At 51.5% G+C, this 18,755-nt stretch overlaps 2 protein-coding genes across 4 annotated transcripts; both read right to left on the reverse strand.

The window, feature by feature from the left end:
* Nucleotides 1-7,231: 7,231 nt before the first annotated feature.
* Nucleotides 7,232-8,082, reverse strand: LOC138108966 (placenta-specific gene 8 protein-like). The gene is made up of 3 exons (XM_069012088.1): nucleotides 7,977-8,082; nucleotides 7,627-7,751; nucleotides 7,232-7,339 (listed from the first exon to the last, which is right to left on the reverse strand). Exons 1-3 carry the CDS (start codon nucleotides 8,080-8,082, stop codon nucleotides 7,232-7,234), a joined length of 339 nt encoding a protein of 112 aa, XP_068868189.1.
* A 3,536-nt stretch (nucleotides 8,083-11,618) lies between these two features.
* On the reverse strand, nucleotides 11,619-16,781 carry LOC138109427 (placenta-specific gene 8 protein-like). Of its 3 annotated transcripts, XM_069012781.1 has the most exons (5): nucleotides 16,657-16,778; nucleotides 13,830-13,958; nucleotides 13,547-13,671; nucleotides 12,030-12,133; nucleotides 11,619-11,770 (listed from the first exon to the last, which is right to left on the reverse strand). In XM_069012781.1, coding segments are annotated over exons 2-5 (345 nt in total). In that variant the 5' UTR covers nucleotides 13,945-13,958; nucleotides 16,657-16,778; the 3' UTR covers nucleotides 11,619-11,769. The 3 variants fall into 3 exon arrangements, with proteins under 3 accessions (XP_068868882.1, XP_068868880.1, XP_068868881.1); XM_069012779.1 differs by lacking the exon at nucleotides 11,619-11,770 and having other exon boundaries at nucleotides 12,026-12,133; nucleotides 16,657-16,781; XM_069012780.1 differs by lacking the exons at nucleotides 11,619-11,770; nucleotides 16,657-16,778 and adding an exon at nucleotides 15,008-15,094 and having other exon boundaries at nucleotides 12,026-12,133.
* Between the last annotated feature and the right edge of the window lie 1,974 nt (nucleotides 16,782-18,755).

An 18,755-nucleotide genomic window follows, 5' to 3' on the forward strand; every position in this document is an offset into this window, starting at 1 on the left:
AGCCTGTCTTTATGCAGTTTCAGCAACTGGCCAGGAGCAATTTAATTTCACTGGGAAGTTTTTTCTCTTAGACACATGTGTAAGTGAGTCTGAAGGGACTGTGTTATCAACTCTGATAGCTGCTGAGATGCTTAATGGTCTTGTATAAGGATAATACAGAACCATTCATATTCAACTTAGTAATAAAAGAAATGCAGTGTAGGAACACGATTCCTCAGAGATAAGGTTACAGATTTCAGTAGGGAGAGAGAGGGCACACTCTGGTGTCTCATTGGCTTTGCTGCTGCAGCGCTCCCAAGGAGATCAGGTGGACCCAGGGTTCATGTACTGCTGCAGGGCTCAAAACCTGTGCCCTCAGGAGTGCAAAACTCAGTAATAAATTCTACCCTCATAAATTTTTTTCTATCTTACTGTCTCCAAGGCCATGCTTACCCCAGGTGCTTATTTGTCAGATAAGAATGCATGACAAGTGTCCATAAATTTTTCCTCATCTGTCTTTGGGCAAACCTGTGGTGTATTGCAGGATTACTTAATGTTAGTAACCAATTGAACATGGAGTTCAACCTTTCACACTTGTGTTTTGTGCTTGGTCAGATGTGAGGCACACCCACAACATGCAGCTGACCTTTAGTCAGCTCCCAACACATAAACCCCGAGATGTTACACACACCATAAGTGAGGTATCCCCTTATCAGACAATGCTTCCAAGCAGCTTCCATGTGCTGTTTAAATATTAAATCTGGCAGAAGGTCACCACCAGCTGTCCATTAACCAAAACAAAAGGTGGAATCTGTGCAGCAACCACACCAGCCAAGGAGAGGTACTGGGCTGTGACCCTTCCTTGTTTAGAGTTGAATGAGGCTCTGCACTTTCACCTCAGCACTGGAAGGCAATGTTGAAAAACATAATAAAAATTTATTACAGGGAGGAGAAGAAAACACATTTTGTATGAGTAATTGCTACTGAAAGACTTGAGGTGATGAACCTCAAGGAAGGGATGTAGAGGTTGAATCTAACATTGCTCAATATGATGCTCACCGGGAATTCTCCTGCGCTGCAGATCAGGCTGGCATGGAACAGTGCAGTACTTCCAGCTTGGTGTCAAACCTCTCAGGGATCATTTGGTCTGCCTCATTTGCCCTGGAAATAACACGATGAACCTTTCCCCTGTAAGGCTTAACATTCCCATATCAAATGACTTCGACTGTGCCCGAGAAAAGTACCAGTAAAATCACTGTGATGTTAACATCACACATTTTACTTGAGTGGGAGGTTTCCTACCAGGTTTTCTGGTGCTCAGAGTGAGCTGCATTTCACTGATATGTTCCAGCCTCCTGAATTTAGGCTTAGAGCTATAAGCCTTCACAACCCTGCTTTGTCTTACAGGTGTTTTGACTCTACCTTGCTTTTCAGGCCAAAGCCTGGCTTACTTGAGAATTAACATACCTAGGAAATATCTAAGAGCTCTGTTTCCTCTCTGTGAACACAACAGCTCCTTAAGCTGCTAACACCTTTCCATATCTGCAGTTGTTTTCCTTCCCAGCTCTCTGATTTCTTTGAGACAACAAGTCCCAGAGAGGGAGTCGAAGCACCCCTGTGGCAAGTACTGCATCCTCTGTGAAATGTCCTAAACACAAACAATGGGCAAGGACAACTAGATAGGTACCCTCAGAGACCCTCCATTCATGGCTGTTCTAATATGTACCAGCGACTGAGGTGTTTCCTTCTCTCTGCTAAATTGCTGTGATCTTGTGCCAGAGCAGAAATGTCCTGTCATGGGGGAATTTCCTGTGGACAAACGGCAGCAGCAGCAGGGCAGTGCTGAAGGACTGTTCCTCTTTCGTGTGCTGGACTGTGAAGCACAGAAGCAAGTGGAGCTCTCAGCATCCTTCTTCCCTGGTGCCCTCTAGTGACTGACATTCTGCTCTCCCGGCTCACGCTGCACAGATTCCTGAAACACTAAGCTGCTTAGGGGCCAGGCCCGGGGGAAGAATAGAAATAGTACCGAGTTTGTCCATTAGCAACAGTGTGGGATGTGAAACTTGGTGGTAAAGAAGTGAGGGCTTCGGTGGGTCGATGCCGCGTTTGTCCCTGCTGGGTCCCTCGTGGGCCGCTTGGGCAGCGCTCTGCCAGCGCCCACGCGAGCACAGTCTCACCTTGGCAGGGGGGTGCGAACAGCCGCTCACACCCCCAGTGTGTGCAGAGAGACAGAGAGGCGAGAGGGGTTCTCTGTGTGCAGTTCCGAGGCGTTTAATGGCAACTCCCCCAAGGGAACAGAGGCAACAACCGACAGTCCGTGCCCGCTTTATCCCAAAAACGCCCAAAGGCGGGCAGAGCATCCAAAACCAATAGTCTGAGGGCTAGGGGGCAGAGGCAAGGCTGAATATTATAACAGGGGCCAATGGGAAAAGGGATGGGAGGGGGAGAGGGCCAGTGACCAGCAGCATGTAGACAAAGGGAGAACTTTCTAGCACCGTGTTGTAAGGAGAGACCACTTCTAAGGCAACTTGAGGGATGTAAAGTGGACTTTGCCACCGCAACATGGTGGTCTGGTTTACTTCCCTGTACTCCATGCAGGCAGCACCACCACTCCTCTGCCGCAAAAATGGAATAACAGCAAAAGATCTTATTGGAAACGTAGAGAACCACCCTGGAACCACCTTGCTGTTTCAGGAGGGGCTTGCATTAGTTGTGCTTTTGCCACCATCCACTAGATCAACACTCACACTGCGTTAGCCTTGAAGAGAGAAGAGTTTCAGAGAGTGCCTGATCTGATGCTCAGGGTCATGCCTCACTGCATCATCTCATGTCCCTGTGGAATCAGTGCAGAGCTGGGGATGTTTAGTCTGGAAAAAAGGAGAGACCTTATTCTCTACAACTACCTGAAAGGAGTTTGTAGAGAGGTTGGGATCAGCCTCTTCTCCCAGGTAAACAAATGATAGGATGAGAGGAAATGAGAAGAAATTTCCTCAAGTTGTGCCAGGGGAGTTTTAGGTTGGATATTAGGAGAAATTTTGTCATGGAAAGGGTGGTCAGGCATTGGAACAGGCTGCCCAGGGAAGTGGTGGAATCACCAGCCCTGGGAGTGTTAACAAAATGTGTAGATGTGGCACCTGGGGATGTGGTTTAGTGGTGAACATGGCAGTGTTAGGTTGATAGCTGGACTCGATCTTGGAGGTGTTTTCCAACTGTAATAGCGTGCTTTGTGGGACGGGCTGTCTCCCATTTCTGGGAGTTCCTCAGACTGTTTGGAAACACCCCCCAGACTTAATTTCTGCCTCTGGAGGCAGTAGGAGCATCCCTTCTCTGAACTGTGCTTGGAGCCCAAATAGCTCAGGGCTTTAAATATCCTGAAGTGGAACATCCATTGCCTGTAATTAGCATACCACGTCCAGGAGCTGGAATCACCTGAAACAGGAGAAACCCAAGTGTCCCTAACCCAAGAGGATAACAAGAGGAGGAGGTCTGCTGGCAAGAGCATCTTGTACCTCAATGGCAGAGCAGCCAGAACCATGATTTGGAGCTGGAGCTGGAAGATGCAGGAGTTGAAATCACTTGGAGCATCAAATACCTTGAGTTGTAAGCAGCTGGAGCATCCATCAGCCAGAACTGTGAGAACCAGAAGCATCTCTAATCCAAAGTGTCCAGTAGCTGAAGTGCCTATCAGCTGGAACCAGGGTGTCTTTCACCCAAGAGCCACATGGGCTGTCCCCTACAGGGAGCCCTTCCCAGCAAGGAGCCTGGCCTCTTCCTTTGGGGATTAAATACATGTCACACGCTCCTCACTGTGTGGAGGGTCACTCTCAGTCCCATTCCTGACAGCAAAGTGAGATGAGGGTGACCCTGGCTCTTCTGGGCAGCCATGCTCTGAGGGACCGCAGGTTGTGGGTGCAGGTGAGGAAGCAGCACAAGGCAGTGGTGCCCCCTCTGTACCTAAAAAAAGGAGAGACACTAGTCAGTCAGAGCTCTGGGGAGCACACCCCAGAGACCCTCAGGAGATGCCTGTTCCCCTCCCCATCCAGAAGAGTCACATCTCTCTCAGAAGGGCAGCCCAGGAAGGGCATCTTGCTTAAATCCCCCTGCTAAGCAGGGTGCATTTCACCCCCACTGTGTGCACAGGGACTGTACCCACAAACACTGGGCTGTCCCCAGCACTACACAGAACTGCTGGCAACGGGGTGCAGCTGGGCCAGACCCCAACAGCTCTTGGTTCACCTTCCCTGAACTCCCTTCCCAGCTCCCAGCCCCCCAAATGTGAGGCACAGACCTCGTGGGTGGGGCTTCGGTCTGGGGGGCTGTGGCACTGAGACCCTTATGGCATTGTTTGCCTCCACATGTATTCATGCAGAGGCAGCAGGAGCAGACCCAACCCAGCCAGCCATGGTTATCCTGGGCTTTTCCCACCCTGGCCAGCAGCGAGAGACCACCTTGACAGCATGCTGGGTGTGGGGCTGTTTGGTCATCACTTCAGGCACTCACCGGGCATTGCCTGCAGCTCCTGTGTCCCCTGACACTCCTTGGATGAGGTAGGCACTTGTGCCTCTCGCCCAGGCTTGGGGCTGGCTGCTCCTAGCTCCTGGCTGCTCCTGGCTCCCTGCTACACCTTCACAGCACTGCCTGTGCAAACAAGAGCCCCGTGAGAACACAAGGGCAGAGCTGGGTCAGGAAGGACCTGTCTCAGCACCAGCAAGGAAAACGATCACCACAACGATCCTGGCCTCGAGGGAAGCATCATAAGGAAACCACAATGATCCTGGCCCCAGCAAGCTGGCAGTGGCCTGAGGGAAGGTGGAGAAGAACAATGCAGGACCCCTCGAGTCGGAAGGGAAGGCTTAACATTGCTGCCAGAAACGCCTCAGGACCAGGAAAATATCTCTGTTCGGACCATCCCTCGTCCTTGAGCAGCCGGGGCACGGGGACGGCTGCCAGCTCAGGGCTGACGCCGACCGGGAATTCCTGGTACCGAGGTGCCTCGCCTGGGGGTGCTGCGGGCACGTCCATGTCCCTTTTTGTCCCTGGGACATGTGGTCCATCCCAGTGGCGCTCAGCCCGAGAGCCCCGGTGCTCCTGGGGAAGGACAGATGAGGAAGTGCCGAGTCTTGGCACGCGGCGCTGGAACAGCCTGCAGGGATCTCACAGGAGAAACGGGATCCCTGCGGGAAACCCAAGTGTGCGCCAGAAGGGTGGAACATCGGGAGTGACTGGTTGGGCCGTGCGACAGCCAGGGACTGTCCGCGCAGGGACCGGGATACGGGCGGGTGCAGCTCTGGGTTTGTACGGCTCTGTGATGTGGATCACCTGCGACGAGAGGCTTTTCCTGCCTGCCTGCTACTGGCAGCAGTTTGGCAAGGGTCGTGCTGGTAGCACCTCAAATAATGCATATAGCTATGCCTACAGGTAAGTGATCATGAGTACGTACTTGATTTAGTAGTGGCCATTCGTAGTAACTTTTAATAAAGAAATTCACAGAAACAAAACCTCCACGTCCTTATGTCTGCTCAGCAGCCTCCTGGCTGCTTCTGGCTCACTGTAGAGGACCCAAGTCCCTACGGGGATCATGGCTTTAGTCCCTGGTCCCAATGGACCAACCCCTGCATGCGCTGGAGGAGAAAGAGACCTGAACAGGAGACTCCATGATCAAGGATGGGCCTAGGAGTGGAAGGATGTTAGCAGGAATGACTGTCAGGGAAGCCCAAAACAACCTCCTGTGGGAGGAGAGATGGAGGTAGAGGGCCTGCAGCTGTCCCTGGAAAGAGAGGACCTCAGCATGCCTGGCCATGTGGCTTTGAAACCCTTGATCCTGGGTGCTCCCAGCTCATCCATGAGCTCCTGCAGCAGCAGGGCTGCTGCTGAACTGGCCACCTCAAACCAGGCAGCTGCCTGTGTTGTGGGCTGGGTCTGAGCCCAACCCTGCTCTGTGCTTGTCAGGATGCAAGTGACAGGGATTTAGTACAAGCAGCCAGGAGGGAGAAGAGATGACCCAGCATGCCCGTGGCCACCCGTGACATCTGTCCCCACAGCAGGGACACTGTCAGCTCCCAGCTCCGGCTGCCACCACAGCACAGCCGCTTTCTCCTGCTTCTCTGTGCACAGGTTTATGTGTATGAACACACCCATACGCGCAGTCAGCAGCGGCACAGCCTCACCCCAGCACACCGGGGGCAACTGCAACGGGAGTTGTGATAGTGCAAACAGGGGAATGGAAGAAGTATTTTTTAATAAATCCCGCTCCTGTCCTGAAGGTGCCAGCACAGAAGCACAGACATGACAGAGCCTCCGGGCCCCCTGCAGCCCACTCTGGGCAAAACCCACCTTTTTCTCTTCAAAGCAATAAGCCTTAAGCCAATCTGAGCCAGAGCAACCCCAGTCCCAGACTTACCTTGTCCCTGTTTGTCACCATGGCAGGCAATGGATAAACCCTTGCACTCCTAAGTCCCAGCTCTTCCACCACAGCATATTACACCTAACATCCACAGCTGCAGGGGTCTGACCCACAGAGAAGCAGCTCCCCTGTGATGGTCTCTTGACAGTGTTTGTGTGGGGAAAGCAGAATGGGACTGGGAATCCCACAGCATCACCATCACTCCCCACTTGTGTCTTGGTGCTGGGGACAGTCCAGGTAGCAGTAGGGATGGGATCACTTCTCTTGGGCCTCTCTGAGCAGCAGGCAATGCTGTCACCAGCTCTGCCCATTAGCAGTGTCCACAGAGAAGTTGTTCCCATAACAGATTTGGCTTTTGTTTTATTTTCTCCTCACTGAATTTTGTGGTCTGGACTCATTCCAGTGTGGGTGTGCAAGAGAAAACCTTTATCTGACAACCTCATCATGGCTCTGACCACACAGCCTAGAAAAGTACAGCACTGATTCTGGTGCCGCAGAAGGACACGGAGACATAAATAACAACACACGGGCAGGAAGACAGGCAGTGCTTTTATTGCTGGCGTTACCCAGGGAAGAGGGGATGAGGCACAGTGAAGGCAAACTCCTCATGGTGCGTTTCCCAACATCCAGGGCAGCAGCATCTCCTGCCTGCAGTGGCTCCACAGGGTGCACTGAAGATGGCAGCATCTGCAACGGGACAGGAGAGGAGGGTCACCCTTTCCTCAGCCATTTCTGCTCCATCACTGCAGCAACCCTGTGTCTGGAGTCAGGTGTCAGTGGAAAGGGAGGCCGTGGGAAGGCACTGGGTGCTGTGCAGCAGTGAGGTAAGGCAGCACCAGCAGCCCCAGCTTACCAGAATATGCCCTGCTCCTTCCTCCGGTTGATGTCTCTCTTCAGCTGGCAGAGTGAACATGAGGTGCACCAGAAGACAGCGCAACAGTCTCCCAGGATGGAGCCCTATGGAGCAAGGGACATTGCATGAGTAACCCCTTCCCACACCAACCTTTAAGCCTTTCAGCCTTTCTATTTGCACCCCTGGGCAGCTCACCCAGGCCCTGCAGCACACTGTGGCTCATATTCAGCAAGGACTGGGATGAAGTGGTGTGTGGTGCGATTATCTTCAGCTCACAGTGGTGAGGCAGATGTGTCCCTGACTCCCGGCCTGCCAGGATGCCCATGCAACTCCCTGCCTCTGTCCTTCCCCTTGGGCACCCCTTTCTCCTTCCCTGAGCTGGGTCACTGACCGGGATGTTGTATTTGGTGCGGTACAGGGTCCTCATGGCCACGCTGGTCCCACACAGACAGCACTCATCCATGTCCCCAGCCACTTGGCAGTTCAGGCAGAGGAAGCAGAACATCCCACAAAGACCTATGGGACAGTGAGATGTGGGCTTGGCTGAGGGGTGCAAAGATGGAGGAAAGGGGGGAAAGCCAGCTGGTAGCTGTGGCTCTTGACATCAGGCAAGAGCTGCTCTGCCTCCAGTACCCATGGGAGTGGGGTTTGCAGCAGGGGTAATGCTGCAGAAGGAGCAGGGTAAAACACCAGGAACACATCATGAGCAACAGCAGGAATGAGGGGTATGTCTGTACTCACACACGCTACAGTCAGAGCAGCAGTCCAGCAGCCCTGTCTGCCACTCCCCCGGCTGTTGGGCAGCTGAAAACTGGGGTTGGACCGTGATCACGGTTTGAGAGGCCATTGCCAGCACAGGGTCAGGTCACTCCAGGCAGCTCGTGGTCTGAAGGAAAAGCCATCAGAGGAAGATGCTGCAGGTCTTTCTGAAGTGGGTGTCGTGCTGCTGCATTCAAAGAGAGAGCTCCCTGGGGAGTCCCCACTGTCAGGGTACTGCCACCCTCACCACAGAGGGGGGGCACAGCTCTGCCAGAAGCTGCCACTACCCCCTGAAGCAAAGGCCTCCCCAAAACCAGTCTCCCACCAAAGGCAGCAGCACATCATCCCTTGCCTATGCAAGTAAAATGCCTCTGTGAAAACAGAGGTCCTTCTGTTTCAGAGCTGCACTGCTTCAACATCTCGAACCTGTCTTCTCATCTCCAGGTCATCTTTCGCTATTGTCTGCATAAAATTATCTGTGTTTTGGGCTGATTTTTTTGTTTTATTTTTTTGTTTATGATCACAGTCTCCCAAAGCTACTACTGCTTGGTTCCAGCTTCCCCAAGCTCTCAGGAGTCACCTTAATCTTTGTTTCGTTCTGTGAGGATCTCAGCCTATTTGCTTCCTCCTCTCCCTTCCTTCTTCCCTTGCCTTTTTAGTGTGCTTCAAGGCAGTGGGTTTTCCTTGTCTCTTTCCATCACCCTAAGCCCTGTCACCAGTTCCTATCCCTCCTCTACTTGACTATCTGTGCCAATACCTCATCCCCCTCTTCCTCAGTCTCCTGGGGTCACCATGGCCTGTGGAGTTCCTCTCCATCCCATCCTTCCTCAGCGAGGGGCAGCATCCTCTGAGGGCAGGAAAGCTCCTGCTCCACAGCACCATCCCCAAAATCATCTGACCAATGTAACAACTCCACCTGCACCTCCATCAGGGGCCCCTTCCCTTCCTGCCACCCTTGCAAGGCACAGCACTAAACTCTGCCACTCTTGCTTTGGAGCTTTAATTAAAACAAAACAAAACTAAACTAAAAAAAATAAAAAATAAAAAAATAGAGGCTGCTCCCACAGAAGTCCCATGCAGACACACTCCCTGCCCTGTGCCCCAGCTCTGCACCACTTTGTTAAGCACTCAAAGAGGATTGTTTTCACACCAGAATTGCACATTTACACAAAGTTAAGTATTAAACAACACAAGAAATGTGGTGGAACAATTACTGTGCCCAGCACTCAGACGATGCCATTGAGCTCATTACCCACATTGGAGAGGCACCAGCTGTGGCACTACATTTGTACTGACTAATGCCAACAGGCGGCAAAGGGGTGGCTCCACCAGCAGCTCCTGGGGCTCCCCAGTATTTACAGACTGTCCCAGGCACAGCCTGTTGCTGTAGGGCCAACCCTGGTTCCTGGTGGTCCATCCTCCCAGGAAGAGGAAAAAGATGGTTGAATTATGGTGTAAGAGGGAAGAAAGCTGGTAAAAATCTCCACATGGTTCGCTCCTGACTTTTTGCAGCTTTCTGCAGGCAGTGGAAGCATGGCTGGGCTGGGCTGTCCCTGTCTGAGACACCTGTGAGTGCAGCAGGGGACACTGCACCCACTGTCCCTCTCCGAATGCCTCCTGGCCCTGCCCTGGCCAGCTGGCCCTGTTTGTTCATCCACGAGATGCCAGGTAATTCCCAGCACCTCTGCAGCCAATGTAACACCTCCTGGCATGCCAAAACAGCAGCCTCTTCAGGAAGCCTTAGCACATGATGATTTAAGAAGCAAGAGCCTGGAGAGGCAGGGGAGGAGACAGACCATGGACTCCCATGCAGGGACAGGGATGTCCAGCAGCAGGCAGGACCACAGGGACCACAGGGAGAAGTGTGCACAGGAGCAACAGCAGCAAGAGAAGTTTTAGGGGCAGGATCCTTCCAGTCAGACTTCCCCTTCTTCCCAATACGAGCACACCACATCCCCGCAAGGGTGGAGGCTGCAGTGCGGAGCCGGCAGCAGCCTGGAGAGCCTCTGCCACACACTCACCTCCCAATAGAGGCCCAGGCCCAGCACACCAAATACATCACAATTCTACAGTTCACAGCCCCATGGCACCACCAGCCAGGCTGGAATGACTGATGGGGACAAAAGGATCCCAAGGTGCGTGCAGCCACATTTCACTGACAACCCAGCTCATAAAGCAGCATCTATAGGCACATGCATATGTGCACAAATGAGCAATACAGAGCAAAAGCTGCTGTCCTCTACCTCTGTTCCACATCTGTCAAGATGCCATCAGCAGCACCCACCATGTAGAGTTAACCCTGAAGCAGTTTTCCAGGTAGAAAACCTTACCTTTGTTTCCAGCCCTTCCCCTCCCCAGCCTCACTGCTTCAGCCACGAGCAGTTTCTATACCACAACCAAAGCAAAGCCGTGCCATACCTCCTTTCCAAGCCGTCCTTGTCCCAGCAGATACATGTCCTTTTCCTGGTCCTTATGCCTTATATGTGCTCTGGTAAATGACCTCTGCTCCCTCTGACTAACAGAGCAAACTCCAGCTTAGGTGCAGCTTTGCACAATGACAACTTCCCTGCTGCCCGCCCTCGCCTTTCCCCACCCTGGCATCCTCCAGGCCCAGAGCCCCAGCGGGAGAGGTTTCCAGAGAAGGGCAGTTTGTTTTCAGGCTCCTGTGCTGCCCCCTAAGCCACGTGCTGCTGGAAGTGCAGCACCTTTCCTTCATCAAACCTGAGCATCCGCAAGAACTGCCTGTAGCTGCACTGGGTGACGCAGGGGCGGCCTCTCTTAGGATAAAAATGCCTTTTTCTGTATTGCCAGGCATTATCCACAGGACAGTCTGGGCCACCTGGGGTTTAAGCAGTTGGGAGTGCCACCACACCCACCCACCCCACAGCATGGGCAGAGCCACCACCTGCCCTTCAGAAGTTTTGTAGTGAAGGTGAAGGCAGAGTGGGGACGAAAATATAGTCATATTCTCCTTAAAGAACAAAGCTGGGAGATATTTGCAGGGATCAAAAATTCTTTAGCATTTCTCTTGAGAGTGATGGAGACGGTGGGTGCAACCGCCATCTTCTGGATGGGAATGCAGGGCTCACAGCCCAGTGCAGACAGATGGGATCGGTAAGGCCAGGGAGAAAGATGGCACTGTTTGTCCACAGAGAGGACACACATAACCCACAACTCAACAGGTTTTTTATTGCAGGTGGGTAGGAATTCATGCTCAGGGTCCATGTCTCTTCAACATTGAGGTGAGCTGGTGCCAGGCAGCCCTAAATACCCATGCTTTTATACTCAAGAGAGGTGGCACTGACCAACAGCCCTGGACAGTCACCTGGGCCACCACAGCAGGGGCAATGCTGGGCAGCCTGCAGAAGTCACTTGCCTGCAGGAAGACCCAGCTCTGCCCTGGAGCAGTACTCATTTTCCCAAATTTTGCAACTTGGAAGAGGAACACCGACTCCTTCAATGTATTAAATATCCTTTCTAAAAGCTGATCCAAAACCAAAATACTAGTGAAAATCTCTCTCTGCAGCAGGCACAGGGAAACCTCACCTGCACCAGGGGCTGCTGAGATGGATGGAGCAGAAGGATGGGTGCTCTCAGGTGGTGCAAGAATCACGTACACAGAGGTAGGAAGACAAACTCAAAACTTTATTGCTGCAGTTAGTTAGGGGAAATAAAATGCCACCAAGTCAAGCCTCACATGGTGCATTTCCGAACAGTCAGGGCAGCAGTGACTCATGCCTGCAGCAGCTCCAAGGATGCAGCGAGGATGGCAGCATCTGCAACAGAATGGGAGAGGAGCATCAGAGAGCAGGGCTGTGCCTCGCCACACTCGGTGTCCCCCCAGTCCTTCCCCCTCCACCCTGCACAATGTTCCCAGTAACATTTTATTTCAGGATGGGTCACTCATCACCTGTCCACTGCCATTTCCCCACTGCAGCAAACTTTGTCCTGTGTCAAGATGCTGGCAGGAGAGGCTCTGGGAAGCCACTTGGCTGTGTGTGACAGCAGCTTTACGGACCAGCACCCCCAGCTTACCAGAATATGCCAAGCTCCCTCCTGCGGTTGATGTCTCTCTTGATTTGGCAAATGGAGCACACAGGGCAACATAGGGTGACACAGAAGTCAGAGCAAATGGACCCCTGTTAGGGAGACACTGGTTAGGGACAGCGGCTTCCCAGAAGCCATGTTCTGGCCAAGAAGATGATAATCACATTCCAGGTCAAGTACTCTTTTTTCTTGGCTGGCTGCAGCATCCTGAGTAGCAAACACTGAAGCCCTGGGCTGGCAAACCCCAAGCACCAAGGAAAGGAAGGAGGGAGCCTTTATGCAAGCTGCAGACAGCTACTTATCATTTGACTTCTGAGGTTCAGACTGGGAAGAAAAATGAATACAGGAACAGAAAATTTGGGCAAAGTGAACTTGGGCCCCCATGGTTTGCACTTGGGACAGCACCAATTGGCCTTCCCTGCAGGAAGAAGCACACCCACATATGTACTATCCACCTTTCTCCCAAACCTGATTGATTATGGATCTTTATCTGTGTAACCAACTCACCTATTCTTTCGTCGGCACACAGTTATCTCAAGTCTTTCCCATCTTTCTGATGTCTATATAACTTAGGTCAAAGTAACAAAGTGCTTATATAGCTTGGGTTATAAGGTATCTATGTAACCTTAATATCAACATAACCTAAATCATGACTTTTTATCAGTATAACCTGAAGCACAGCCTTCTCTACTTATATAGTCTGAATCATAGCTTTTACTTATGTAGCTTTTGATGATAGCTTTTGATGCCCGTATGATCTAGTATGAATAACTTTTTGTACAATGCAATGGCTAGTATATAGTTAACTAGTTGCTTATATGCAGAATGGAGGAGAAAAAAAACCAAAACAAACTTACCATGTGTACAGTTTTAGAGACAGGTAAGTGTAGTGCTAATGAGAAATTGGCAAGCCAAAGCCAATTAGCCACAAAACAAAGAATTTAGGCTGGCTAAGACTGGATGGACCGAAGAGCATCGTAACTGCACATAGCCCAAAAATGAAGTTGAAAAGTTCAAGTGCAAAGAACACTTTAGAAGCCTTCATCAAAGACCCCCAAGACCCCCGAACTGGGGAAGTGCACACGCAGTACAAAGAATTAGCTAATAACCATGAGATCATGCTATGTAAATTAGTTCCAGCGCGTATGTGATGATGCTGTAATGACATAGCAACATTAAGCAAAATTTACTGTATAAATATACCACAGCACTTGACAAGGGGGAGTGAGTTAGGAGGAAAAATCCCCCTCACCACCAGCACTGCAATAAACAAATACCTGCTCTGTAGACATCGGGCTATGGGGATTTATTTCCAGCCTATCTCTCAGGCATCATTTCAAAGCTCAAAGGGGGAAGCAGTAGCTGAGGTGGTTACAAATGGGGAAAAAAGGGTGAGTGGAATCACTGCTGCCCTGAGCCCATCCCTTAAGTGCAGAGAGAGGGGCCTCGGGGGCACCTTGTCCTTCAGACTCGCAGCAGGGTGAGGGGGCAGGCTCAGCACTGACCGGGATGTTGTATCTGGTGCGGTACAGGGTCCTCATGGCCACGCTGGTCCCACACAGGCAGCACTCGTTCATGTCCCCAGCCACTTGACAGGCCAGGCAGGGGCAGCAGAACATCCCGCAGCAGCCTGGCAGGGGGAGAAACACAGTACTGGCTGAAGCTCTGCCTGCCTGCCCAGAACCACCGGCATCAGGGGAGCAGCTGGGAGAGCCAGGCAGCATGGCTGCACAGTGGCACCACCGAGCCGAGCAGCGGGGGCGAGGAAAGTGTGTCCCAGGCACTTACAGACACCACAGTCGGTGCAGCAGTCCATCAGGCTTGTCTGCCACGTGCACCTCGAGACTGAGGACACGGCCCCGCCAAACTGCGGCTGGATCGTCACAACGGTTGGGGCAGCCATTCCCAGGTCCTCTTCTGAAAGAGACGGGAAACAGGATAGTCGGTGAAAAACCTGTGGTTGGTCTGAATCTCCAACCAAACTGGTGGCTATCACCCTTAGCAGGCTGCCTTTTGCCGAGCTCCCTTGCAGCCACTGGAGGTGATAAAGCATCACCATATCTTGCCTGCATTTGTATATTTTCAAGCTTTTAACATTTTCTGCCATTTTATCCAGCCTTCAGAATAGCATCAAGCCACTGGTGTTTCCCACTCCACCCCATAAAGGCTCTGCTAGTGCTTAGATGCAGCTCATTTTCCTTGTGCTGAACTGGGCTGGGCAGTGAACTCAGGCTAAATGAGTTGCTAAATGCAACTTGGGCATTCTGGTTGCTGGACTTGGCATATTTTACATAAGATGCCTTTGGCATGGGCAGAGAGCATGTGTGTGAGGAGCCAATTCAGTCTGAATTCAGCCATTTTAGTTTGCCTCAACTTCGGTAGTCAGAGGCATGTGGGGGGAGGGAGCGCACGCCCGCCGCTCGCAGGAGGCAGCCAGGAGTGGGGGAAGCCTCGTCTCAGCGGAGCCCCGGCCTGGCACCACCCGCCAGGAGCAGGCAGCGGGACACACTGCGGGGGGCTGCTCCGATCAGGCCGCGAGGAGGCCTCCGCCAATGGACGGCACAGGAAGGCTGGACGGGGCCAATGGTTCCCGGTCCTCGGGCAGACTTCGGGAGGGGCCTGGGGGTAAAAACCCAACTGCGTCAGGGCTCGCTGCTGCTCGCTCGGGCCGGGGGTTCGCTCCTGTTCGCTGCTTCTGCTCGCTCCCTCTGCTCGCTCCCTCCTTTGCCCTGGCTCCAGCCTGCCTTCTGGCTCTCCTGCCCTCGCGGGCTCGCCCTCGCACCTGTCCTGCCTCCCTGTGCCCCTGACCGCCGCCTCACTGCTTCGCCCTACGTTCCTGCCTGGGCTGCCTGCTTCCAACCCTGCCGCCCCGATCCAGCCGTCACTGCCCGCCCTGCCGCGCTGACCCAGCCGGTCGCCGCGACCGTGCCCACGGTGCTGCTCCTCCCGTCCGAGCGCGCACTCACCGCGTGACCGCTGCCGTCGCCGCAGGAGCCGCGCCCGTGAAGCCGCGCCCCTCCGGGAGCCGCGCAGGCTCGGTCAGACCCGGCCTGGCCGCAGGCGGGCAGCGCGCACACGCCCCACCTCCCGCTTGGGCGCCAACTGCGCTGCCCTGCCTCGCTGGGGGTACGGTCCTCTTTTCCTGTCTTCCTCTCTGTCCCCTCTCTTTCCTCTTCCCCGGTCTTTTCCATTTTCCTCTTTTCTTTTCTGTCTCTTCTAGCTGTCTTTCGCTCGGGCAGCTCCTTTTCCTTCTCATTTTGTTGTCAATAAACGGTTCTCAGATACAATATTTGCCTTGTTTGGCTTCAGTCCATTCCCGACCATCCATTTTTAAAAAACCCGCAGTTCCCCACAGTGGAACGCGACAACGTTCGCGTCTACAGGGAAGCACCCGTGGACTCATTTCCTCATAACAAAGCCAGCCTCCACACAAGAGAGATACTACCGAAAACTCCTGTCTCTGGTTTCTTGACACAGGGAGCCAGAAAGGCAGAAAATCAAATGTCCCAAGTCTGACACCCTCTCCTTGCCTTCCTGTGGTTAAGCAAGCAAGTATATCTTGTAAACTAGTAAGGTTTTTCAGGTGTGAAACAATAATAATGATGATTATTATAATAAGAATAGCAACAAGAACAATTCCTCTCTGCTTCTATTTCCCTAGCCAAGAAAAAAGCACAGACTATTCTTGGGTAACTTTTCAAATAAATTTTGGGCTTGGGTGAGGTTCTCTGAGATAAGATTAACTGCCTGCTCACATTTGCGTAGACTTTTATTCTGTACATTGAGTTGGTTTATTTCTTAGGAACCGCAGTTTGACAAAAACAGACCCACCCTGCTGGGTGGTCAGGCTCCTCCTCCTCCTCCTGTTGCTTCTGAGCTCAGAAGCCAGAATAGAAACTGAGGTGAAGGAGGGCTGCTGTGGGAGAGGGAGCACCTTCCTTCCCCATCCGCTGGAGTAACACGTGCTTCTCCAGAAATCCTACTCCTGGCTTCAGCTGGCATCACATGCCAACCTGCAAACCCGGTGGGAATGCAGCTGGAGGTGGTGGTACCAGGTGCGTGTCCAGAGGGAAGTGCAACGTCTCTGCCTACCCACAGCAGTGCCACCGACACGTGGTGAATCCCTCTACGCTTTTACAAATGCACAGTGGTCTGTACACGAGTATTATTCATCTATTTTCTCCTCTCCTTGCTGCAAACAATAATGAGGAGACTGAAGCACAGCTGCTCTTGCCACCAACAGCACACCCCACTGAAGAACCAGCAGGCACACAGGCACCAGCCATCAAAAGCCATCAATATCCGAGCTTCTGGCAGGACAGCCCAGTTTAAACAGAAAGTACCAGTCAGATTCCTTCAACACATTTATACAGTTGTGTTAGCAGCAGAAAGCAGCAAGCAAAGGTGAACTCCCCATAATCCAGCTTTTGTGCACAGCTTTTTAAAAAAGCTTCCCCAAGCTCCCCCCCACTTCCCCAAGTAAGATTTGCCAGATAGTTTCCTTCATATTATGTGTTAAGCAGGAAAAAAGAAAAAAATCCCTACTTTGACACTATTATCCCACTCTTCACAGGCTAAAAATTTACTAATATTTCCATGCTTTTAGAGAACTAACCTGGTGAGCAGCCTTGGTCAGCGCAGGCTTCCTCTCCAGCTGGGACCCTGCACAAAGAGACTCTGGCGAAGATGAAACTAAACGTGCTCCCTCAGATGTTCTTACTGGCAGCCAGCAGTAAAAAAAATGTAATAGGTGGGAGGTAACTTGAAGGGGGAAGTCAGGAGCTGTACCCTGTCCTTACAACAACAGACTTAACACATGCAGAACACAATGATTTGTTTTTCCTTTTCCCAGGATTCTTCTTTGAAAAAAAAATGGTTGCATGTTTATTGTCTTATTCCCTTAACTTTGCCCACATGTTGTTGCTGTGAGTAGTTAAAAAATGGGGTATTCATGGACAAAAACTCTAATTAAACTTAGAAAGTGGTATGTTTATTATGCGAGTGGGCAGCACGGGAGTCGCCTCCTAGAGATGTGCCAGCCCCTTACACGGTTATTTGCCCACTGTTTATTTCACAAAGTGCTACATACTAATCATATACATACCTCCAGCACCTCCCGTTGCCTCTTCCTGTTAAAATGAGGTTACTAGTCCTTTGCACGTGCGCAATTCTTTTCTTGATTTGGGTCAGTGGTCTTGAAAGATGAAGTCAGGGATCTCTTCATCACCATGAACTTCCTACCTTCTATTGTGGCAAGCCTTGGCAAGCCTTCTGGAGATGGTCCATACCTCCTGCCTGTATTTGATCATGCAATCTAGGTGCTAGCTATAATTCTATCAGCTTCTTTTGTCCTTATGACGGTTCATTTACTGTAAGCAAAGTTTCAGACAGGTACACAATGGTGAACAGCACTATACTTCTTGGCTAAATTTCTAACTCTTCATTAACTTATCCTTTGGTTCAATCAGTACAAATTGCTTCTAACTCCTAGGTAAAGTTTAACTTCATAATCGTGACTCAGCTGTTTGGGGGATGGCAGCTCTGAATGATGTACTTTCATTGGGACAGACATTTAGGTTTTCATTTCTTACAAAATACATCCCAGATGGAGGCTTTCTGTAAAAATTAGCTGATTCCCTAAGTGCTTGTCACAAGCCATGTAGCCCAGCCACCATAAAATTAACCGAGCACTTACTATACACACATAAATGTCCCTTTATGAGATACTAATATTTACAGTTTCTGCACTAACATGCCCCAAACACGTAACCACTCATGCTCTGTGCAAGTCAAGACAGTTTTGAATGTACTTCCACATTTTGTAGAGAACCTGTGGCCCCAGGACAGCACATCTTGTTTCCCAGCAGGATGCATAGTGCATGTAGAGATCCCAGAGAGGGTCTGGGTGACTGCTTTCTCAGGAGCAAGTCAAGTTCAGTGTGTTCCGTGGGAAGTGCTGATGGTGAGGTTCCCTGCTCTCTCGCCCTCGTCAAGAATGGGGAAAGGGTAGAAGTTGGGGCTAAACTTCAATGTAGCAGCTTTGCCAACAGGCTGGAATTTATGGTGCTTTAAATGAAGCCTTTTACCAGTAGTGCTGCTGAGAAAACAGGGAGCTGTGCTGTGAAATGCTTCCCCTGGCTTCCCGCAGCTCCAACTTTTAACTGTGGCTGTCCCTGCTGCCTGGCCACTCCCTGGCTGGATCATACACAGTTGGTGTTTTGTGTAAGAACATTGCAATAGGCTGTGGAAGTTGAGGTTTGCAAAAAGTTGTAAATCAGAAGATGCTCCCTAGAAGAGAAGACACCTGACATCCCACCGGCTGGCTGGATGATGCTTATGGCCTAGGAATCTGCTGGGAAGGAGGAAAATGGGAAGCTGAAACGTAGTCAGAGTTTTTAGGTGGTAAGAAGAAAAGGCTCCAGGGAGACCCTGGAATATCTCCCAGTACCTAAAGGGAGCTACAAGAGAGCTGGAGAGGGAATTTTCACAAGGGTGTTTAGTGACAGGGCAAGGAGGAGTTAATTTAAACTGAAGGAGGATAGATTTAGATTAGATATTATGAAGAAATTCTTCATGGTTAGGGTCATGAGGCACTGGCACAGGTTGCCCAGAGAAGCTGTGGATGTCCCATCCCTGGAAGTGTTCAAGGCCAGGTTGGATGGGGCTTTTGAGCAACCTGGTCTAGTAGAAAGCATCCCTGCCCACAGTACGGGG

Source organism: Aphelocoma coerulescens, chromosome 4 (assembly GCF_041296385.1).
Source record: "Aphelocoma coerulescens isolate FSJ_1873_10779 chromosome 4, UR_Acoe_1.0, whole genome shotgun sequence".
In the NCBI taxonomy this organism is placed as follows: Eukaryota; Metazoa; Chordata; class Aves; order Passeriformes; family Corvidae; genus Aphelocoma; species Aphelocoma coerulescens.

Coding starts and splice junctions, on each gene's coding strand:
- LOC138108966 (XM_069012088.1), bottom strand. CDS start 8,082: ATGGCCTCTCAAACCGTGATCACGGTCCAACCCCAGTTTTCAGCTGCC. Junction 7,752..7,976: donor CTGCTCTGACTGTAGCGTGT/GTGAGTACAGAC, acceptor ACTGTCCCATAG/GTCTTTGTGGGATGTTCTGC. Junction 7,340..7,626: donor GCACCAAATACAACATCCCG/GTCAGTGACCCA, acceptor CTTGCTCCATAG/GGCTCCATCCTGGGAGACTG.
- LOC138109427 (XM_069012779.1), bottom strand. CDS start 13,944: ATGGCTGCCCCAACCGTTGTGACGATCCAGCCGCAGTTTGGCGGGGCC. Junction 13,672..13,829: donor CTGCACCGACTGTGGTGTCT/GTAAGTGCCTGG, acceptor TCCCCCTGCCAG/GCTGCTGCGGGATGTTCTGC. Junction 12,134..13,546: donor GCACCAGATACAACATCCCG/GTCAGTGCTGAG, acceptor TCTCCCTAACAG/GGGTCCATTTGCTCTGACTT.